Source organism: Podarcis melisellensis (assembly GCF_964234715.1).
Source record: "Podarcis melisellensis genome assembly, chromosome: 16".
NCBI classification, from domain to species: domain Eukaryota; kingdom Metazoa; phylum Chordata; class Lepidosauria; order Squamata; family Lacertidae; genus Podarcis; species Podarcis melisellensis.
Genome location: NC_138533.1, coordinates 37476807 through 37498128, shown reverse-complemented (window position 1 = coordinate 37498128; position 21322 = coordinate 37476807). Strand labels below are relative to the sequence as shown.

Here is a 21322-nt window from a genome sequence, read left to right as displayed (position 1 = left end):
TGAAGACATTTTTTGCATGAAGGAACTGAATCACAAAATTTGGAGGCATGCAATTTTGGAGAATAGCTGCATTTCGGTTCATATCTTGGTTCTGGAAGAGCAAATTTAGAAGGTTTGCGTTAAACAACCTTAGATTGCCCCCTCCATCCTTCCTTCTGGGAGTCGCTTCCAGCAGGAGAGCTAATCCTCGCAGGCTGAGCTTCTGCACTTCCTTGTTCCTCTGCTCCAGCCAAAGGAGGAACTGCACCAGGGTTTCCTTGCAGCGCTGGATTCTTGCAGGCGGTTCTTGAGCAGCTAAAGAACCCCAAAGAGAAAGACGCTTACCAGTGAGGAGACCGGGGAGGAGAGTGTTATAGGCACTTCCCTTGCCCCCACAAAGCACTTTTCAGACGGAGGTTAATACAGGTTTTCGCTTTATCCACCACCTGTAGTTTTACTACACACTTTAGAGTTCTACGCAACTAAGTTCTGCTCCGATTAGAGCCATTGAAATGAATAGAACTAGAGAGTCATGTACATTGATTCCTATGGGTCTACTCTGAAGATGACTAATGGTGGAGACAATCCTTAGAAAAAAAGTAGCTATGACACCAGGAGGACCTGGTGAGGAAAGGAGGGGGCCTTTAATCCTTCGCTCCCAATCTAAACTGGGATGGGTGCCTGTTATCTGCATCAGGAGAATGGAGAACCTTTTAAATGGGGAACCTTGGGAACAGTAGTTCTTTAAACTACCCAGAAAACAATGTTATTGGATTGTTTTATGTAGATGACAATGATAATCATAGCGGTATGAGGGAAGCTAAAAATCTCAAAATATTCTCAATACTTCCACCAAATTACAATTCCTGAGGTTCCTTGGAAGAAACTGTGGCAGCTGAATTGATTTGTAAAGGTGATGCCCTGAAACACTCTGGAGATTCTTTCTCTGCCTATTTTCTGAATGAAATCAAGGAATGCAGAGGCTATGGCCAGGCTCAGCAAGATCAGCCGCTCCAGGCAGCTGCTGAGGACCCTAGGAGACCCTCTTCTGCTCCTGGGAGGGCATTTCCCTCTGGGAAAGACACAGGAGAAAGACTCCACAGTCCACATTCAGCAGATACAGAGAAGGGGGCTCTTTGCTCTACCCACTTGTCCGCACTCTTCCTTCAACACCTGTTCCCCACACCTCCAGGAAGATAGCTGCAGTGACTTCTGGCACCCCGGCAAAACGCTTATTCTTCAGAGCTGAAATGATGTATGCCGCCAACCCAGCCCCTGAAATGTCTAACAAATAGGATCTTATGAGCGAAGGGAAAGGCACCCCAGAAAGCAGAGCAAAGAGAAGCACATTCTCACACCATGCAATGAATGAGTGCTGCTTGTTTGCCATAATGTTTGAAGATCACTGTGCTCTTCCTCTTACCTCACCAGGGCACATAATCCCTGGTCAAAGATGTCAGGGCACAAAAGGAGGTCCAAGGTGGCCATCTCAGCGGGTTCATCCATAGTGCCGAGAAGCAGCTGTAGCGTTTCCTTGGCTTCTCCTTGTAACCAAGGCAATGGCAGAGTTCGCAGGAGGGTCATTGGTACCGACGGTGGGGATCAGGACCCCTTTTTTCCAGCTCTTCAAGCCAGCTAGGACAGAAGCTAGCTGGACCTGGAGTTCTTCATGGCTGAAGCCCTCCGGCAAAATGCCAACGGGCTCAGCAACATCCAGTGGTGCTGGAATACTGAGGAGAGAGAGGAATTGAACTTTAACAAAAGGTTTAGGATGACCAGCAGCTTCTGGGTTTCTAACAAAGGTCTTGAATGTCACCTGGTTTTTGCTTAGTGTATCATTTTAATAGTTTTATAACAAACTGTTCATTTTTTACAATATTCATTGCCCACTCTGAATTGAGTATTTTCAATCCCACAGCTTGGGAACAAAGGAATAAAAATAAACAGGGGAAAAATAGTATTCAAGAACCACCAAATCATATAAACCACAAATTAATAGCTTCTTTTCTAGGAAAAGAGATGCTGGTACTCAGTGCACAAGGACCCACTGGACCCACAACCCAGACCCCAGGCACAAAAGCTGAGGGCTGCTTGTTTTGTGCCCTTTGTGGACTATTAAGGGAAATATTATAGCTATAATAATATAATATAATATAATATAATATAATATAATATAATATAATAATATAATAATATAATATAATATAATATAATATAATATAATATAATATAATATAATATAATATAATATAATATAATATAATATAATATAATAATATAAATCAAGAGCAGGATTTAAAATATGAGCAACAGATGGAATTAGAGAATATATATATAGCATTGAAGTGCTGATACAGTATAAGAAATAGAAGGTACTGTGCAGCAAAGGAGGAGAAATTCAAACACCATAGAAAATGGGATGGGAAGTCAGGAAAAGACGAATTTATGTATTGAACCTTATATTCTAAACTTTTGAAAATTTAATAAAATGGAACAGCTTGGTGTGTAAAACAATTTTACGCAAATTTCAGCTCTTGTCCTGAAAACAAATTCCTGGGCTGAGCACATCCTCAGACACACCTTGTTCTCTCATATTTTCTAAGGCACCACCTCACCCCCCTCTCCATCCCCCATGCAGGAAGCAAGAGGCATCATCACTGCTCAAGGGCACACCCAGGCAAAATATCTGCAGGGCAGGGGCAGAGAAGGGGTTTCCTGGTGGAATGGGAAGGGAGGTGGCCACAGGACCATCCCAAGGACCAGCTAGATATCTCTGGAGGGCCACATTCAGCCTCTGGGTGTGAGGTCCCCCTGCTCTATGCCATGGTCAGGGCCACACACCTCCATCTCCCAATACCCGTGCCACTCCCAGCACACCTAGACTAGACCCCAGGAGCTAAGTCCACTGGAAATGGCCATGTTCACTTACTGCCAGGAGTTCATTGGAAGCCGTATTTTTCTCAAAAATCGCAAGGGGTAAGCACCACAAATCTTTGTACACCTGTACATGCTGAGGATCAGAGAACCTCAGTTCAAACGGTTGAACATTCCTCTGCTGGGCAACCACCATTGCTAGCCTAGTACTCACGGCCACCATGCCCAGGTTCTAGGAGAGCCTGTGTGGTGGAGTGGTTAGAGCACTGGACTAGGACCCGGGAGACCAGGGTTCGAATCCCCACGAGGCTCACTGGGTTACCTTGGGCCAGTCTGACTCCCTCTCAGCCAGCCTGCCTCACAGGGTTGTTGTGAGGATAAAATGGGGAGAAGGACCTTGAGCTGCTTGGAGGAAAGGTGGGGTAGGAATGTCATAAACAGATCAATAAACTACCAGTTGTGGAAAGTTTACCCAAACAGCCACACCATATTTCTTCTACAGGATTTTGTTATTGATGTTCACCTCTGCTTGCTTGTACAACTAGATTGGGAATATCACTTCCAACCTGCCTGCATTGGGACACAATTGCAAGATTAAAAGCTTCTCTTTCAGCTCAACCAGAGTTTAGCATGTGAACTGACTGGCTTTATACTGAAGTTGACTTGCTTTAACAGAGCATATCATGTTCTCCAGTATTATCTAGGGTTACACTGGGGAACATTTTTTTTTTTTCATTTTCTGTTGCATGAGATTTTTCAACTGTTCTTATATGTTCTTTCAATGCTGATTTCAAATCTGAAATCGATTTTCATGTACATGCTATAGTTATCTTTCAATTTCCGACTTTTGCTGATATGTCATATTTACACGGGATAAGTGGACACTGACACATTGATCTACCCCAACCACATGGTAATTATTGTTTTGCAAACTTATTTTTTCTTTATTTTTATAGTTTTGTAGCCTAAATATTTGTATTTAGGAATACATTTTTTGCATACCTCCAACATATACATATTTATGTACATAGATATACATGTCATTTTCAATACTATACATGTCATGTTCAATGCTATGTAAGTCACTTACATTTATACTCATATTGTACTACTTTGGCTATGTGTTTAATAAAATATTGAATTCTTGCATTGTGAAAAGCAAAGATTATGGCAAAAAGTGGAAAAACATGAATTGCAAAAAAACTAGAGTTTACAGAACAAAACCAACTTCAGATATGAAATCAGCACAACGAAATTAGGTTAGAACTGCAAGTTAGAAATTAGGTTAGAACGAAATTAGGTTAGAACTGGGAAACACTGTTTCCCAGTGTTATTTATTGTTGCTTGATACCTGAGTCTTGCTCCTCAGGAAATAGACTTGGCAATACCACCAGCTTATTTTTCCATAAGAAAATATAGTGTTCCTTTTGGCTGTACCAGAACAGCAAAGAGCAAATTTTACTCCAAGCACTACAAAGATGGCATACATTCTTTTAAATGTACAGTTTAATATTTTTATTCTATTTTCTTTCATCCTGCTATTCAGTCAGAAACAAGAAGACAAGTCCTGTCCTCAGGTTTGAAAACTAAATAAGTAAAGACACCCAGCAGAAGGGATGTCGAGGAAGAAAGTAGAGTAAGAATAACTTTTAACAATGCCCAAAGGCTTGAGATGTCCATAGGCAATCGTGTCTTGTATTTAGACAGAGCTGCAGCAACTGTCCCAGCAGCCCTTCATCCGAGCAAGTGGTGACTGGAACCTCTTTGTTTATTCTGGCACACATGATGAACTCAGTTGGAACAGCTGCTGTGGGACAGAACTGCCCCCTCTCTCTGCTTTGTCACATTGCAATTTCCACGATTCTCTGGGACATTGTTTTGTGGGGTCTCAGGAAAAGCCACAGAGGCCTGTTTTTGTCTCTTTTTTTGGTTAGCCTGATGCCATTTTGCTTCTGTAAAAAACTGCCTGCTTTGGAATTTAGGAGGATGAGCCACAAATATGTGAAAACCAGATAACGTTGCTAGGCGATTTCAGGAAAAATCCCCTCTGCCAGGCAACTCTCCCCTTCAAGGTCTCCAGGCAGGATGTCCTGTTTTGATCAGTGCAAGGAACTGCAAAAGGGGGAAAGGGAGGGGAGATGCCTATTAAAAATATGAACAAAGGCTATTTGGGAAGATTTCACCATCACACTGGTGAGTGTGGCTCGCTTGGGCCCGGTTAGCAGACCCCAACACTGCCTAATACTTTAATGTGCTATAAACTGAGATTATTTTATGAAAAATATAAAGCATTATAGAAATGAAAATAAGAGTAATTCTCTTTCTGACAGCTGCTTCTATCTCTCTCCCTCCCTATCAGTGGATTGCCAGGGGAAGGAACCAGGCCACCCTTATCTTATCAAAAGGCTCTGGAATGTAAAAATCAGGGCTGCAGATTTCCCACTCCTGGCCTATGGGCAGGGCTCGCCCTCATCCTGACAGCACTGCTAGCCACCCATCCACCCCACGAGCAGGGCCATTTGCACAAGGCCTCCAGATTTGCCAATAGCTAGCAGCTCCCCCAAGACGCGTTGTAAAGCAGTTTTTCAGACAGTTTACAACAGTAGTTTGGTGTCCTACTGCTAAAGAAAAAGGCATGCTAATATGTGGTATTTGTAAATGTGCAATTGATTGCATCTATATTCCCACTGCAGAATTCACACCAGGGCTACTGAAAAAGGCAGAAGCCGTTTTGTTCTGTTCGGCAGTGCAATAAAATATATTCCCGTTATGTATGTGTGCGCGCGCGTTTCTTTTGGTTTTTTTAATGCAATCAAGGTGCACTTCAGCCGCGGCCGCTGTGGATTTTGGCGGAAGGATGGAGAGAATCCCTCAACGCCCAGTCCTAATAATGCCCACCCGAGATGTAAATAATGTTGCATTCAATCGGGGATTGCTTCCATGCCCATATTAAGTAGAATTAGAGTTGCTTTAAATCGTGTATTTATTTACAGTGACTTACCGAAGAGAGATATGGAGGTCTTACCACTGTCAATTCCCCCCCCCCCATCTATTTCTCAAAGATATTACAGAGCAAACGAAGAGATCCCATTAGAAAAGAATGAGCTGTGACGTCATAGCCACTCCTTCCTCTTTCCTCCCTCCCTCTCCCTGGGGAATATAGACTCTTCCTCCGCCCCTTCTCTTAATCTCCCCTTTCAGGGGAAGGCAAATGGAACGTCCTCCCTCTGATTGGTGGCGCTGCGGAGCGCGGACCCCCTTCTCGCTGCCTTCTGATTGGGCCCCAAGGGCAGCCAATGGGGAGGCGGGGTGGCGCTTGTTGGGGAGGCGAGCGGAGTCCTTCCCGGCCCCTCCCGACCTCGGCTTGGTGGGTGGTCCCGGCCCCAGGGGGGGTGCGCGGCGCATGCGCATATCAAGGCGGCGGCGCGAGGGAGACCGTTGGGGAGGCAGGCGCCCCTCCCCCGCAAGACCGTCTCCGCTGAGGCGAAGGAAGGAGGCGCCGAAGCTGCCATGAAGGTGCGACCCGGGCAGGGGGGGGGGAGGTGGTTTGAGGGACACCCTGAAAAGTGGGGAGGGGGGAGTGAAGGTGGGGAGGCAGGTAGGTGGGGTGTGTTTTTTTGAGGAGAGGGGGGTTGTCTTCCATTTTGGAGGGGGCAGCCTGGGAAGAGGCGGGGCTGGCCAGGGGCGGAGCCTTTTCTTGAAGGCGACGAAGTAACGGTAACAGGCCCCCCCCCGCGCTCGCCTGTCAATGGGGGGGGGTTAAAAGGGCGCCTTGCTGCCCCCCAGGAGGAGGGGTGGAGACCCCTTTATCCGGCAGAATCCCGGGAGTCCTGTGGCGCCTCCAGAAGACTTTGACAGCGCACTCCTACGGCATGTTTACTCGGATGTCTGTGACAACATAATCCAGATAGATCTTTGGCCTCCGTCTGGCTCGGGATAGAATGGGAGTGTGTGCCTTTGGGGGGTAAAGTCAGACAGCTGGAGCTTTCCAGCGCCTGCAGGGACCCCCGGGGGACACACACAAGCGCCCGCAGAGAAGGAAGTCTCTCTGGGCTGTATCCACCAGGGCTGGGTTTTTCTTAAATGCTTTTGCCTGAGGAAGTCATTCTTAGAGAGGAAACGTATTAAAATAAACTGACTTCAATTAGCTGTGGCTTACTTAACTCCACCGATTTCAGTGGGTCTGTCCCGTGTACAGCGTAGCACAGATCTGCACCATCAGGACTGGATTACTGCAGTGCATTCCGTGTGGGGCTTCCCTTGTGCTTGAGCCGGAAGCTGCAGTGAGTGCAGAATGTTGCCGCACAAGTGCTGACAGGACGGAGGCATACCTCACCTGTGCTCAGAGATCTGCATTGGTTGCCAATTTGCTACTTGGCCAAGGTCAAGGTGTTACTATTAGCATATAAAGCCCTTAGCAGCTTGGGACTGGTTTACCTAAGAGATCGCCTTACCCAACATGTGCCCACTTGACTGCTTCAGTAGGTGGAATTGACACTGCTATGGGTGACATATAATACTTGTTCCACATTTGTAAGACCTTGTTAGTATGGCAGCACCTACACTTTGGAACTTGCTGCCTATTGAGATCAAGCAGGCAGCTTCATTGCTCTCTTGGCACCTGCTAGAAACATTATCGCCTATATAGTTGCTTAGAAAATTGAGGTAATTTTGATCTGCTTTAGTATTTTAACTTTAAAGTATGGTTGTGATTTTTTCTTAATTTTACTGGTTTATGTTTTGTAAACTCTTGAGGGGTTTGTTTTTTTTACAATCAAGCAGTATATAAATTTTATGAAACAAATAAAATAAAATTTTAAAGCACATTGGCCACACATCTAAATCCCATGGACTTCCCTTGAAGAATCCTGGGAACTGAAATACAATTCACAACACCCTTAAGCTACAGTTTCCAGAATTATTTGGAGGGGGGATAATGGGTGTTGTATATTTTTTATTTGTATGGTGTGGATCAGTGTAAGCAATTCCCCAGATGCCAGGTGCATTTGTGACTGGCGCAGGTCCAATTGCGACTCTCTGGAGATCTCTAGATGCCAGGTTGGTGACTGTTATCTCCATCTGACTGGCCTCTCCAGCTTTCTTAAGCAGATAAGCATGAGAGCTTATGTATTTCATTTATATCCCACCTTTTTCTCCAAGAAGTACACGGTTCAGCCCCATCTTATTTAATCCCTACAATGACCCTGAGGTAGGTTAAGAGGCTGTGACTGGCCCAAGGTCACCTCATGAGCTACATAACTGAGTGGCAACCATAGCCTAGGTTTAAGGTGCCGTTTGGCAATTAGCTTATATATTTGAGTTTCTGACACTGGTGTGGATCTGCCCAGATCTGAGCTTACTCCCAGTTTACGTGGTTACAGAATTGTAGCCTCATTTTACTGGGTTTAGTGGGGTTTACTCCCAGATGAGTGTCTGTGTGCAGAATTGCTGCCCATTTACTGGGAAGTATGTGTGCAGGGAGGACGCGGGTGGCGCTGTGGGTTAAAGCCTCAGTGCCTAGGACTTGCCAATCGAAAGGTCGGTGGTTCGAATCCCCGCGGTGGGGTGCGCTCCCGTCGCTCGGTCCCAGCGCCTGCCAACCTAGCAGTTCAAAAGCACCCTAGCGGGAAGGTAAACGGTGTTCCGTGTGCTGTGCTGGCTCGCCAGATGCAGCTTGTCACGCTGGCCACGTGACCCGGAAGTGTCTGCGGACAGTGCTGGCTCCCGGCCTATAGAGTGAGATGAGCGCACAACCCTAGAGTCTGGCAAGACTGGCCCGTACGGGCAGGGGTACCTTTACCTTTACCTATGTGTGCAGGATTCCAGCCTTTGCCAGCCTGGTGTTTTGAATTGGCACAGGCCAATGTAGGCTGACTCTATGCATGTTTAGTTGGAAGTAGTAAATCAATGGTTTTGGTGGGGTTTATTCCCAAGGAAGTGCACGTGTAGGAATGTAGTCTTGTTGTGACAGAATGGGTTGTGGACCAGAACTCACTTCATCCCACACAGGAAGTTTTTCCCTCAGATATATTTTTAGCACCTCTTTATACTCTGCCTTTTTTCTAAAAAAAATGCAAGGTGTACATAAGATCAGCATAATGAAGAAAGATAATGCAATCTGTGATTTCTTATTAATCTAAAAAAGCAAAAAACAAACAAAAACAACCTTAATAAAATAGCAGTTTAAAATAGCAGCAGAAAACAAAATAAAATCAAGGTTCTAGAAAACCCACTCATATAAATGTAATAAGTATCCTGTGTATGTAGCATATGATATATACACACAAGGGCTGTCCAACTGATTAAAGAAATCAGAGAGTGCATGTTTACTTGGGAGTAAATACCACTGAACACAACATTACTTTTGAGTAAACACACAGGATTTCACTGTTAACCAAATAATCAAATATGTATTAGCTGATCAATTAAGTATGAATAAATGTGCATGTAAATAGTGTTTAAATAAGCCCAAAAAAGTTAGTGGCTTGCTGGAATCCAGCAGGGGAGGGAATGAGAATTCCATCTGTTCCCTCCTGTGTGCAGGAAAAAGAGGAGCACTCTTCTTTAAAGTGCCACCTGCCTGTCACCATTTTTTATAATTTCTGTACTAGTAAAATCAACAACTTAAAAAAGGACTGCCAAATGAATTGTGGTATGTTCTTATTTGATCAAATATTCTTAATTATTAACCAGTTTAAATGTTGCCGCCCTAACACAAGCATAACACTGAGGTAGAGAGAGAAACTAAAGAGTGGGCCAAAGTGCCACTTCAAGGTGCTATAAAACTCTGTTACATTTGTTGTAAAAGTTAAAATAGGGTGGGCTGAACTCAAGGGAAGGAGTGGGTGGAATTGTTATTTATAAACTGTTGTACATGTAATAAACAGAATGCTCCTCTTCTGACTCTCTGTTCACAGGTGTCTGTTGGTGAGAGCTGTGTGCATCTTTTGTTTGTTCTGTTTGCAGCTTTAGAAGCACCTTTTCCATATAATATTTACCCATCTAGTGTGTTAGGATCTGCCCATGAAGCCAACGTCCCGGTTATGTTTCCTAGCCCAATAAGTGTGTTATCTCTGAGGAGCAGAGCTTTTTCTGTGTTGGCTCCAGAGCTATGGAGCGCAGTCTTTCTCTTAGCAAAGGGAAATACTTTCCCCCCTGCTGTGTGATTTCCTGTTTTGCTGTTGTGTTAATGTACTATTTATTTAAGGTAGTTATATACTATACCATTTTTCAGGGGGACCTCATAAAGCAGTTTACATAAGATCATTGCAATAATAACTATCAGTTAATACATTAGAATAAAATGGAAAAGGAAATTTGTTTGGAAGAATCTATTATTGCTTTTTCTTGGGGCCAAATGATTTTGCAGGTGCTGTGGGGGTGGCAACTGGAGGAGGAAAGCCCCCCCCCAAAAAAAACCTGGCAGTTGGATAATAGAATCATAGAATCTTAGAGTTGGAAGGGATCCCAAGGGTCATCTCGTCCAACCCCCTGCAATGCAGGAATCTCAGCTAAAGCATCCATGACAGATGGCCATCCAACCTATGTTTAAAACCTCAAAGGAAGGAGAGTCCACCACCTCTCGTTGCAGTCTGTTCCACTGCTGAACAGCTCTTACTGTTCCTAAACATCTTGGTGCCAACTAAGTGCATGCACCATGTGGTGATGAGAACAAAACTTAAGAGTTTTCTTGAATCCTGCAGGGGTAGTGCTTATGCTCCATGTTACACATGTAGTTTTTCACCTCTGGGTTTTTTGCAAAGTTATTCACCTTCATTAGCATTGCTCTGTAGAGCCAAGAGCCATTGATTGTGTTGTTTAATCATAATGTTTTTGCATGAAGACAGGTCTAATCCAGATTTGGTGCCAGAGGTGAATAGCTGCTCTGGATTAACAGAAGAACATAGGAATGTGCTTCCATTTAAGTGATTTTTGCAAGAGATAAAGGCCTTCCAGTACCTGAGTCAGACTTGAATGCAGATATTAATGAATTGATATAAGATAATTTTATAGGTATACCCATCTCAAAAAGAGAAAAACTTGTTGGTGGACAACCAGCATCAGAGTCTTAGGAATTTGGACTTTAATCTGTAGATAATAACAGTCCTGCTCACTAAGGAGGTTGCAGCAGAAGAATATCTCATCTCTGCCTCCTTTCCTCTTTCAATTTCTGTTGATTCCTGGTAGCCTATAGGCACCTTCTCCCAGTTTTTTTAATATTGGGCAAAATATAAGTATGTGGAGTTGGTGGAACTTGGAGGTCCCAAAGGCTTGCCTGATTAACATTCTATCAACGCCTTTTAAATTTGGCTTAAGTATACGTAAGAGAAATTATCTAAATCTTGCCAGAGGGTAGGAGAACACTGAGTCCTTGGGTAACTCTTGAGGGCGGCTCATCTAAAGCCCGTCTTTGGAATTTAATCCCATTTGCCCTGTCCTGTGTAGCTTGTTTTTAATCTTCCTGCAGCTTTTGATGTAACAGTGCTGCGTCTCCTTTACAGGTTTCTTAAGAAGCCTGACAAGATCTTTCATTTTTGCTTTCACTTTTTAAGAAAAGTTTCCAATGGTATACAACATCACAGTTTAGAAGAAGTATGTAAAATCCAGTAAAATATGTACAGACATGATATAATTGGCTATTATAGCAACTAGGATAAAGAGCCACACCTCAGCAAATGGGTTTCTGGTAAAAATGCCTTCATGGAATTGCTGGGTTCCTGGTTGCTCTTGTGCTGTGCCCACCAGCCTATGTGCACTGCTCTTTAAGATTATGTCAGTACATAATAAGACCCCACTTAGCCATGATTTGATCATGGATGAAGGTGCTGATTTGGCATGTGCTTCTGAGACCTGGTTGTGTGAACTGGGAATTGTTCTGACCCAGATGCTCAGTACAGCATTTGCACAGACTGCAGGACACGTTACTGTGGTCCATAGGACTTCCATCTCCACCAGGAAACTCTTCTGACTTGGAACTGGCTTTGAAGACCTTCAGTTGGTGTTGGGCCAAGGAGACAATAAACTAGGGCTGTTGCTACTGTACTATCCATCTTGCTGCCCAGCTGCTACCCATGTGCCATTTCTGGCACTGTGGGACCCGTGGCAACCTTGGTATACCAAGTAGTAACTGGTGATGAAATAGACTGGATGATGGCTAGAGTGCATGCAGCAAATGACCAAGCACAACAGCATAATTGTGGCTGCTGTTGAGCACTGTGAAGAAGGCCCACTTCTCTGTCTCCATCACATCTTGAAGTAGCTGCCCAGTTGAGCTTTTTGTATTATCCGGGGCTTGTTAATATCTATAGGGAATGGAATTTTAGACTCTTTGGAACCCACAGAGACTTGTTTGCAAGGCATTTGAGCACCTCTGCAGCAGTTTTGTTGCTACATTAGCGTTCACTGCACTTTACTGTAAAATGTCCAGTGGAGGTTATCAAAACCCATTGCTTTGTGACAACTACCTCCCGATTGCAAATCCCCTTTTTGGGAAAGGTGATTAAGAGGGTTGTGGTGCAACAGTTATAAGTACAGTGGTACCTCAGTTCTCGAATGTAATCTGTTCTGGAAGACCATTCGATTTCTGAAACGTTCAAATACTGAGGTGCAAAGGGCTGTCTGCAAGTTCAATTGGAAAAATGGAAAAACACGCAGCAGAAGCTGTTTGACTTCCAAGGCATGTTTGAATACGGAAGCAAGTACTTCCGGGTTTTCAGTGTTCACAAACCAAAATGTTTGGCTTCTGAGACACTTGAAAACTGAGGTACCACTGTACCACAAGTTTATAGTTTGAGGATCCATCTATGTTGGTAGAGGCACAGCTGACCTCAGTGGTTAGAAGTGCAGTTTACCAGCTTTGACCATTTCTGAAATGGGATAGCCTAGCTACTGATGTCTGTATGTTTGTAATCTTTGGCTTACATTATTGCAATGTGCTCTATATAGGGCTACACTTATAGTACAAATTTTTCATAGAATATATGTTACAGTATTCTGTGTATTCCATTTGGCACATGTTCTTGTCATTGTATTGGGAGGGCTAATCCTGGCCTTTGGAAAGTATAAGATTCCAATACATTTACCTTTACCACAAAAATTGGGTGCTTTTAACTAAAATAAAATAAAAATTAAGTGAACTGTGCAAGAGTTATAATGTGTTCAGTTTAACTAAATACCTTGCTCTGTCATGAAGTTAAAAGGGACCTCATCTCAAAACACTTGGATATAGTCAGGTTCTTTCTTCTTGGCTATAAGTCATCTGTATTAATTCTGTTTGAATTCTTCTACTTTGGCTCAGAAATAAGAAAAGAGCCCAAACTTAAATGTGATTAGTTTAAATCTCTTTTCTAAATCTCACAACCTTTTGGGAGCTAACAGGGGCATGCGAGGCTTGCAGACACTCGCCCGAAGCACGGGGAGCCCTCCGGAGGGCTCCCCGTGCTTCGGGCGAGTGTCCGCAAGTCTTGTGCGCCCGGCGGGAGGTCCCGCTGTGCAAGCGAGGCTTGGGGTGGCAGCCTGCCGCCCGAAGCACGGGGAGCCCTCCGGAGGGCTCTGCGTGCTTCGGGCGAGTGTCCGCAAGCCTTGCGCGCCCGGCGGGAGGTCCCGCCGGGCATGTGAGGCTTGGGGCGGCAGCTTGCCGCCCGAAGTACGCAGAGCCCTCCGGAGGGCTCCCCGTGCTTCGGGCGAGTGTCTGCAAGCCTCGCATGCCCGGCGGGAGGTCCCGCCGGGCGCGCGAGGCTTGGGACGGCAGCCTGCCGCCCGAAGCATGCGGAGCCCTCCGGAGGGCTCCCAGTGCTTCGGGCAGGTGTGCGCAAGGCTTGGGGTGGCAGCCGCGGCTGGGGGGGAAATAATTTTTTTTTATTCATTCCCCCCCCCCCCCAAAAAAGAGGTGCGTCCTATGGGCCGGTGCACCCTATAGGACGAAAAATACAGTATATGCTCAGCTGTAACCTACCTGCATTTCATAGGATGCCTTTCTAACCAATTATGCCCTCAGTCTTAAATGTTGCCTTGGAAAGTGCTGGGCTGTTTGAGTTACATTGGAATGGTTAACTTAATACATCCTTCAAGACAATAACTACTGTGTGTAAAATAAAAAATAAAAGTCTAGGAAGAAACAGGAATTTGGTTGCCTGACTTGCTGTGTCTTTTTTTCGGGTTTATATGCTGGCAGTTTTTCACACACATTTTCTTTTGCTAAAATAGTTATTAGCTTAAATACTATATTCTGATCTTGAAAACTCGGCTTATGTAAATGTTGCTGAGAAGAGCATGGTGCTTCTTAGCAGAATGCCAGATACCATTTTAGATGGGATTTTAGCCCTTTTGGCATCAACTGTGATCCATCAAGTGATGCTGTCCCCTGGAATCAGTTTGGTACCCAGGGCTCAAGAATTAAGTGTGCAAGCACCATTCATTTTTTGCTTTTCTCAGTGAAATCAGTCTCAGTCATCTCTAGTCTAGATGTCTAGCAGAGAAAGTGACTGTTCCTTGAAATGTAAGCTGGGTGCTTAATGGGACACACAAATGACACTATGCACTCTGAAAGACGGGCACTGTTAAATCAAAGAGAGGAGGTTTAGATGAAGGAATAATGAGAATGGTCCAGGAACCTTGATTTTTTGTTTTTATTTGTTTTTTTATCTGTAAACTGCTTTTGAGTCCCATTAGGGGGAAAGGCAGTGTATGTATGTACGTACATCCATCCGTCTCTCTCTTTTTTTCTCTCTCTCTCCCTTCAGAAAAGCTGTATTACCTGGCACACAATTAATCAAATGATCAATACTTAATTTGGTAAAGTTCTCCAATTCATTTAGATTTTTTTAAAAAATCTGCTTCGTAGCTGATATTATGTTGGGTCAAAAAAAGTAGCCCATAACTTTCTCACTGCTGGTTCCTATAAAACTATCCTCTAGTAACAAACTTAACTACCGTCTAATTTAAAAGTCCTCTGATTGACCTTCTAGAAAATTCGTAAGTGAATAAAGGAATATATTTTTATGTGAATTGTATGATAAGAAATCATATTGGATATAGCACACAATGTTTTTGACCTGGCGTGATGACCATTTGTTCCAGTTTAGGGGTCATATGTTCTGTGGGCATACCATATTTTTCCGTGTATAAGACAAGGTTTTCTTTATTAAAAAGCAATGCTAAAAATTTGGGGTCTTGCTGCCTCGAGCAGGAGATTGTCAGTGGCGTTGGGGTGTGTGAATGGTTGCTGTGGCCAGGTCTGCTGGTGATTGGCTGCTGTGGCAATCGTGTGTGTGATTGTCGGCTGCTGGCGGTGAGTGGGCATACAATTAGTGGCTTCATGGATGAGTGCGATTGGCAGCGTCGGGTGAGCGATTGTCAACAATCCCCCCCCCCAAAAAGCTCAACAACTCTAGGCAATCTTCCCCCATTTCCTCAATTTTGAGTCCCCCAAAATAGGGATCGTGTTATACACAGGGGCGAGTTATACACGGAAAAATAAGGTAGTTTGAAATCTAAACAAAGATGAGCTTTATCACTGAACCATAGCTTTATGTAGCTTTCTTGAACTTTTGAAGTGAGAAGTGCAGGTTATAAATTATAGATAGGATTATGAGGACAAGGGAACAAAGGTGGTGTGCATTTTTCCTAAAATAAAAAAGGATAGTTTTGATAGTTGCTAGTTTTGCTGTCTAGGTGTTGCTGTACTAGTCTCTCTCAATTTGTGCAGTGGGACTGAAACAGGTTTTCTCCTTTTTCTACATCTATCATGACAATTGTTCAGTTGCCAACATTCTGGAAATTGTGTACTGTGCTCCTAGAATGATTGCTACAGAAACAAAACAAAGTACTTCTTCCAGAATGCTTTCTGCAGAGCTGGGGCCCTTCTGAAAATAGGCTTCCTGTGCAACAAATATGCAGTTTTTGCTGTTTTGTTAAGGGGGATCCTAATTCCTTTCCTCAAGGTAGCCTATCTGTAGCAGGGATACTCTGTTTTCTTCTTTGGTTATGTGGCTCTCATGATGTTAGCATTACTACAAGTTTAGCACTGAGAGAGGCGTGTTTGTTTTCCTTATGGTCAGGAGAGGCTCCTAAATTACTAGCTGACCACGTTGGCTTGTGTTTGTGTCTTACAGGCGGGAGCGACATCCATGTGGGCTTCCTGTTGTGGGTTGCTGAATGAAGTCATGGGGACAGGAGCTGTTCGTGGTCAACAACCTGGATTTGGGGGTGGAGCAAATCCCTTTAGATTTGCACCAAGTACAGACTTCACCGTGTATACCTCTTCAGCAGCAGGGGGATCTAATCTAGTCTGTAAATCTTGTGGCCTCACATTCTCTGTGTTCAGAAAAAGGGTGAGTATATAGCACTTTCTGTCACTTGAGGGCTGTATGTCTCTGCCTTCCCCCACCCCCAGTCTTTGGCCCAAAAAGCCTATTGCTGGACAGGGGCAAGGAAAGAAGTCCAACTCAGCTTGTAGTATACATTGTAAATCCCAATATTTCTGTGTTCTGAATCTGCTTGATGTATTTGTGGGTTTCTTAAAGTGTATGTAAATTGTGCTTGGGGGAAAGAAGATGCCTGGGTACTGGTGACAATTGTGTTAACAGTCTTCTGGCTTGTTTCTCCTCTGTGTGTGCACTTAGCATGTCTGTTGTGAGTGCAAGAAGGATTTCTGCTCCATGTGTTCAGTCTTGCAAGAGACCCTCCGAAGATGCTCCACCTGTCAGTTGTTGCAGGAAACAGCATTCCAGCGTCCGCAGCTAATGCGTTTGAAAGTCAAAGATTTGCGCCAGTACCTGATACTTCGAAATATCCCTACAGATACTTGTCGAGAAAAGGAAGACTTGGTAGATCTTGTACTGTGCCATCATGGATTGGCTTCTGAAGAGGATACAGACACTAGCAGCTTGTATTCAGCACGATCACAGACTTCTAGTTTTTCTACACATCCTATTTCTCTGTCAGGTTCTGTATCATCCTCTCAGGGAGACTTCGCACATAGGCATGAGAGCACAGGAAATGAATTACAGATACAGGTATGGTAGTGTGTATTGGGTGGGGCAGTTGGGCTCTTTCTGCCCCTCTGTACCCTAGGGTGGAATGGGGGTGGAGCTTGGCCTGGAAGCTGATCCTCTGGCTCTGCATGTGTTTTTCTCTTGCTGGCAGAGGTGGTGTTGGTAATCTGGAGGAGAGAAAGAGGAATTGTAGCAGTCAGTTTCTGTAGTTCCAGAAATTAGGACAGGTTATCAACTATTGTTATGTTTCTTGTTCTCAGCAGGCTGTGATGCAACCTAATATCAACATAGCACCTAAATGCCTTTATTTGAATGTTTGCTCCCATTCTATCTTAAGACTAAGATCAGAGGCGGATTTGAATATTGAACTTATCAATGACAAATCCCTGCTTAAAACATGTTTGTTTTGTAGAAAGTTCTCTCTTTAATCTTTTTAGCTGTTGATTTTAATTATCTTTTGAATGTTTTTAATTGTCTTGTATTGATAATCCTAAATGTTGTATTCTTTTTGTAAATCGCTTTGAGGTTTTCTTGCAATCAGGTGGTATATATACTTTATATATACATGCTTTCCTTTGTGCAAAGTGGTCTCTGTGCTGAATCCACCAGCCCATGAGACTTGCATCTTCCCACTCCCAAATTTCCTGGCCCTTCAGCGGTGCTGGGAACAACAGCCTCCACTTGTGGCGAACCTCCTGAAATGACAGAATGACCCACTGGAGCCCACGAAAGTGCTTCCTTGTCTGTGGCACTATGCATGTGTGCCACCAAGGACAATCAGATCCAGCTAATGTTTACTAGAAAATCATGATGGGTGACGCACAGCTTTCTGCCAGGTTCCCCTGCTACTCGTGCTTATCCATCTCATCTCCAACCCATCCCTGAACAAGTCACTAGAGAGGGCTTCACTCTTTCTCTGCTATTCCACATAGGTAGTAAGTAAACAAAAATGTAACTCAGCAATCTCGAAAGCAACACGATGGCCAGAAACAATTACAGTATAGAAGACTTTATGGAATAATGCAAAACATCAAAACTATCACACTGAAGGCTCTGAAAGCCCTTGAATAAGTCACGGTGCCAGACTTTACCCAGCGGAGATCAAGCTTGTAAAGCTTTGCATAATCGGCAAATGTCCAACTCTGATGTCCTATTCTGAACTCTGCTGAACAGTGTTTCCGGATGGCAACTACATCAGCCTATTAGTTCAACAAAAACTTGTAAGTAGAAAGATGTGTAATTTCTTCATTAACCAATTTTTTTTAGAATTGATATAATATACATGAAACTGAAAGATACTCTGGAACAGTGCTCATATGAGTGTTTGTTGAACTAATTGGCTGAGGAAGAACTGAACGAAACAGTAGTTGCCATCCGGAAACACTGTTCAGAGTTCAGAGTTTGGACATCAGAATTGGACATTTGCTGATCACACAAAGCTTCACAGCTTGCTCTCCGTCGCGTAAAGTCTGGCACCGTGATTCATTTAAGGACGTTCAGAGACTTCAGTTTGTTAGTTCTGATGTTCTGAATTATTCCATAAAGTTTTTCACATTGTTACTGTTTCTGGCCATCGTGTTGCTTTCCACATAGGTAGTCAGAATACAGATAGAAAAGGGAGGAATGAGGCTTGCCATTGACTGTGGCACAAGATGGCCAACAAACATGTTGAAGCCCTGCCTGTCAAGAGCTAGCCAGAAAGGAACTGTTAAGAGTGCTGTCCCACTCTAGGAAGGACATTTTTCTAATTTGCAAAGTCCTACCTAGTGGAGCAATTGGCAAGATCCCTTCCTCCTCTACCGGAAAATCAATGGTGCTGCCAACAGCCAACTCTTCTCTCCCCTGCCCCTGTGCTGCTTTAACATCTAGATGAAAAATTTGGAGAATCGAAAAGCTTGCATGCTCTTTGGGAATCTTTTGTTAAAGGTATTGCCCTAATACAGATTTTGCTTATACTCTTGTGGGTGTAGGGACAAAGTGAGAGACTCTTGGCAAACCTTGGTGAAGAGGAGGAAAATGCAGAGCAGGTAAGAAGTGAATCACCCGGTGAAATTTAGGTCTTGCAGTCACTAAAAAAAAAGAGAATGAACTTCCTAATTTGATGTAGCGATACAAGATTCGTAAATGAAAATTCTTAAAATAATTTGAGACTTGGAAACATTCTAAAGCAAATGCATATTTAATGTGTGCCAGGCCTCCCCTTTCCCCTTAGGCAAACAGAGTTAATGCCGCCTGCTTCTTTGCTAATAGACGTCTTATGAATTTTAGACTCCAGGGCAGTCCAGGAAGCGTGCAAGAGCCTCACTATCTGATATTTCAAGCCTGGATGATATTGAAGGGCTAAATGTTCGCCAGCTGAAGGAAATACTTGCTCGCAACTTTGTCAACTACTCTGGATGCTGTGAAAAATGGGAGCTGGTGGAAAAAGTGAGCAGGCTCTACAGGGAGAATGAAGCAAATCACAGGACTTGTAGGTGTACTTATTCTCTGTTTGGGGGTGGGCCTATTGCTTATTGTTACAGCCCTCTTTGCTCTTCATCTGAGGGGCTGCCCTGATGTTTTGTTAATGCAAAAAATGGACCATCAGTGTAGAACTACAGTTCCACGCTGCTTTAAAGTTGCAGTTATAATATTCCTTCTTTGTCTAGCATAAACAAGTCTGCACTAAAGCAGCTTGGCTCAATATTCTTTGTGTGGGGTTACTAATTGAAAAGACCTATGCCATGGCATGCCTCCCTCTCTAACATGGGTTCTGTTGGTTCTTGGCAGTGGGGGAGAAACCTCAACTGAACGATGAGGACGACAACCTCTGCAGGATCTGCATGGACGCAGTGATTGATTGCGTGCTTTTGGAGTGCGGCCACATGGTCACCTGCACGAAATGTGGCAAGCGAATGAGCGAATGTCCCATCTGCCGACAGTATGTTGTAAGAGCCGTGCACGTCTTCAAGTCATGAATGTGGGAGACCAAAACCAGAGGCTTCTCAGTGCGCTTTCTCTGGGGGTGAGGCACAGACCACGGTAGTCGTGTCTGGATGCCCCATGGTAGGCCTCAGTTCCAATAATTCATAGCATCCTGAACAGAAGCTTAGGAGCTTGACCAATGTACTTCTGCTCAGGCAGACAGATGCCTTGTTAAGGATAGAGCTGTGTTACCTGGGTAAAACCCAGAAACTGGTTGACTCTAACATGCAGCAGCAAATCTAGCATTACTCATTGCTCTCTTCTGAAGAATATAGCACGTTACCCAGTGGAAAGGCCAGGAAGTAGGGTGCTGCCTTTTTAGCAAGCAGCAGGAGTGATGGTGCCCAAGTGCATTTAAAAGTAAGTGTACCATCCCAAGACAGATTGGTGAATGTTTCTTATTCAGGCAATGGGGCTCACATGTACCCAATGAAGCGCAGTAGCCTTAATCATAGTACTTAAAGCTATCCTACCCCATACTTGCTTCTAAGGTGACCCATTCAGTTTTAATTATTCATAAGTTCTAACATGTTTGAAATTTCCTACAGTGAAATGAGTATGGAGTAACAGAACAGCCAAGTAGAAAGGTTTCTTCAGAGAAAACAAATCCTTAATAGGAATCATGGCTTCCTTTGTTCAGAAGCACTACCAAGTTTACTGAACAGCTATTTCAGTGTTTTTCTTGCAGAATACCTTCATTCCAGTTTCCTAGAAGACATAGCTAAAGCATATCTGGTGGAAAGGAGTATAGAAATGTGAAGCTTCAGTTCTAGGATCAGGTTGAAATGGTGCAGAGAGAAAGAAACACATTATTCCCATTCTTGGGGTTGCACAGTACTAAATACTTTACTATTAGAACCTTACTGAATTTGAGCAGTGAGGGGGGAAAAACATGAAACAACATGGCAATGTTTCGATAAAAGTCTTTATCCTCTTCCTAAAGTCCTGCCTCACCTCTGTAGGAAGAATGGCAATCCTGTCAATCTGGCCCAGAATGTCTTAACAAGGAGTTAAAAGTTCCTTCATTGCACAGTAGGCAGGTATTGCTGTTTTGCTTCTCAAAAGCAGATAGTGTAAAGCTTGTGCGCACAAGAGTAAATTTTAATGTTTGTGGGAACTAAGTAACTGGGAAGGCTCTGAGACTGAGTGGGATGGAGTACCATTCAGTCTCCAGCCAAGACAGAATGTATGACTTTCATACTTTATTTTTCAGAAGGGAGCAAGATAATATGGCTTTATTTTTAGAAAGATCTTTTTTAAAGATAAGGTGCAGAAAATCAACTGATCAAGTCCTTGTTCAGGGAGTACATACATAAAGAGAATGTAGCATACCCCTAACATTCTGAACAATGGCTGTTGACTTAATAAAACATTTTGTTATCTGGCATTGACTTTTTTCTTTCTCTCCTGACTGAAGCAGCCCATGGGATTGGGGAGCCAGGAAGGCCAAGCTCCTAAACTGTCCCCAGCACAGACTACTGAGGGGTGTGTGGGTGTCTTTAGCAGATAGA

At 43.8% G+C, this 21322-nt stretch overlaps 1 protein-coding gene and 2 long non-coding RNA genes across 3 annotated transcripts; 2 read left to right on the top strand and 1 right to left on the bottom strand.

Annotated features, from left to right (window-relative positions):
* Nucleotides 1-1255: 1255 nt before the first annotated feature.
* On the bottom strand, nt 1256-6172 carry LOC309359626. The gene is made up of 3 exons (XR_014163868.1): nt 5855-6172; nt 3176-3423; nt 1256-1709 (listed from the first exon to the last, which is right to left on the bottom strand). It is a non-coding gene; the product is annotated as an uncharacterized lncRNA (long non-coding RNA).
* Nucleotides 6173-6233: 61 nt separating this feature from the next.
* RNF34 (ring finger protein 34) lies at nt 6234-20184 on the top strand. The gene is made up of 6 exons (XM_081893426.1): nt 6234-6369; nt 15966-16184; nt 16476-16868; nt 18818-18874; nt 19116-19317; nt 19617-20184. The coding sequence occupies exons 1-6, from the start codon at nt 6364-6366 to the stop codon at nt 19802-19804; spliced, it is 1065 nt and encodes a 354-aa protein (XP_081749552.1). The 5' UTR covers nt 6234-6363; the 3' UTR covers nt 19805-20184.
* Nucleotides 20185-20194: 10 nt separating this feature from the next.
* Nucleotides 20195-21198, top strand: LOC309359623. Its single transcript, XR_014163865.1, has 2 exons — nt 20195-20463; nt 20500-21198. It is a non-coding gene; the product is annotated as an uncharacterized lncRNA (long non-coding RNA).
* Nucleotides 21199-21322: the final 124 nt, after the last annotated feature.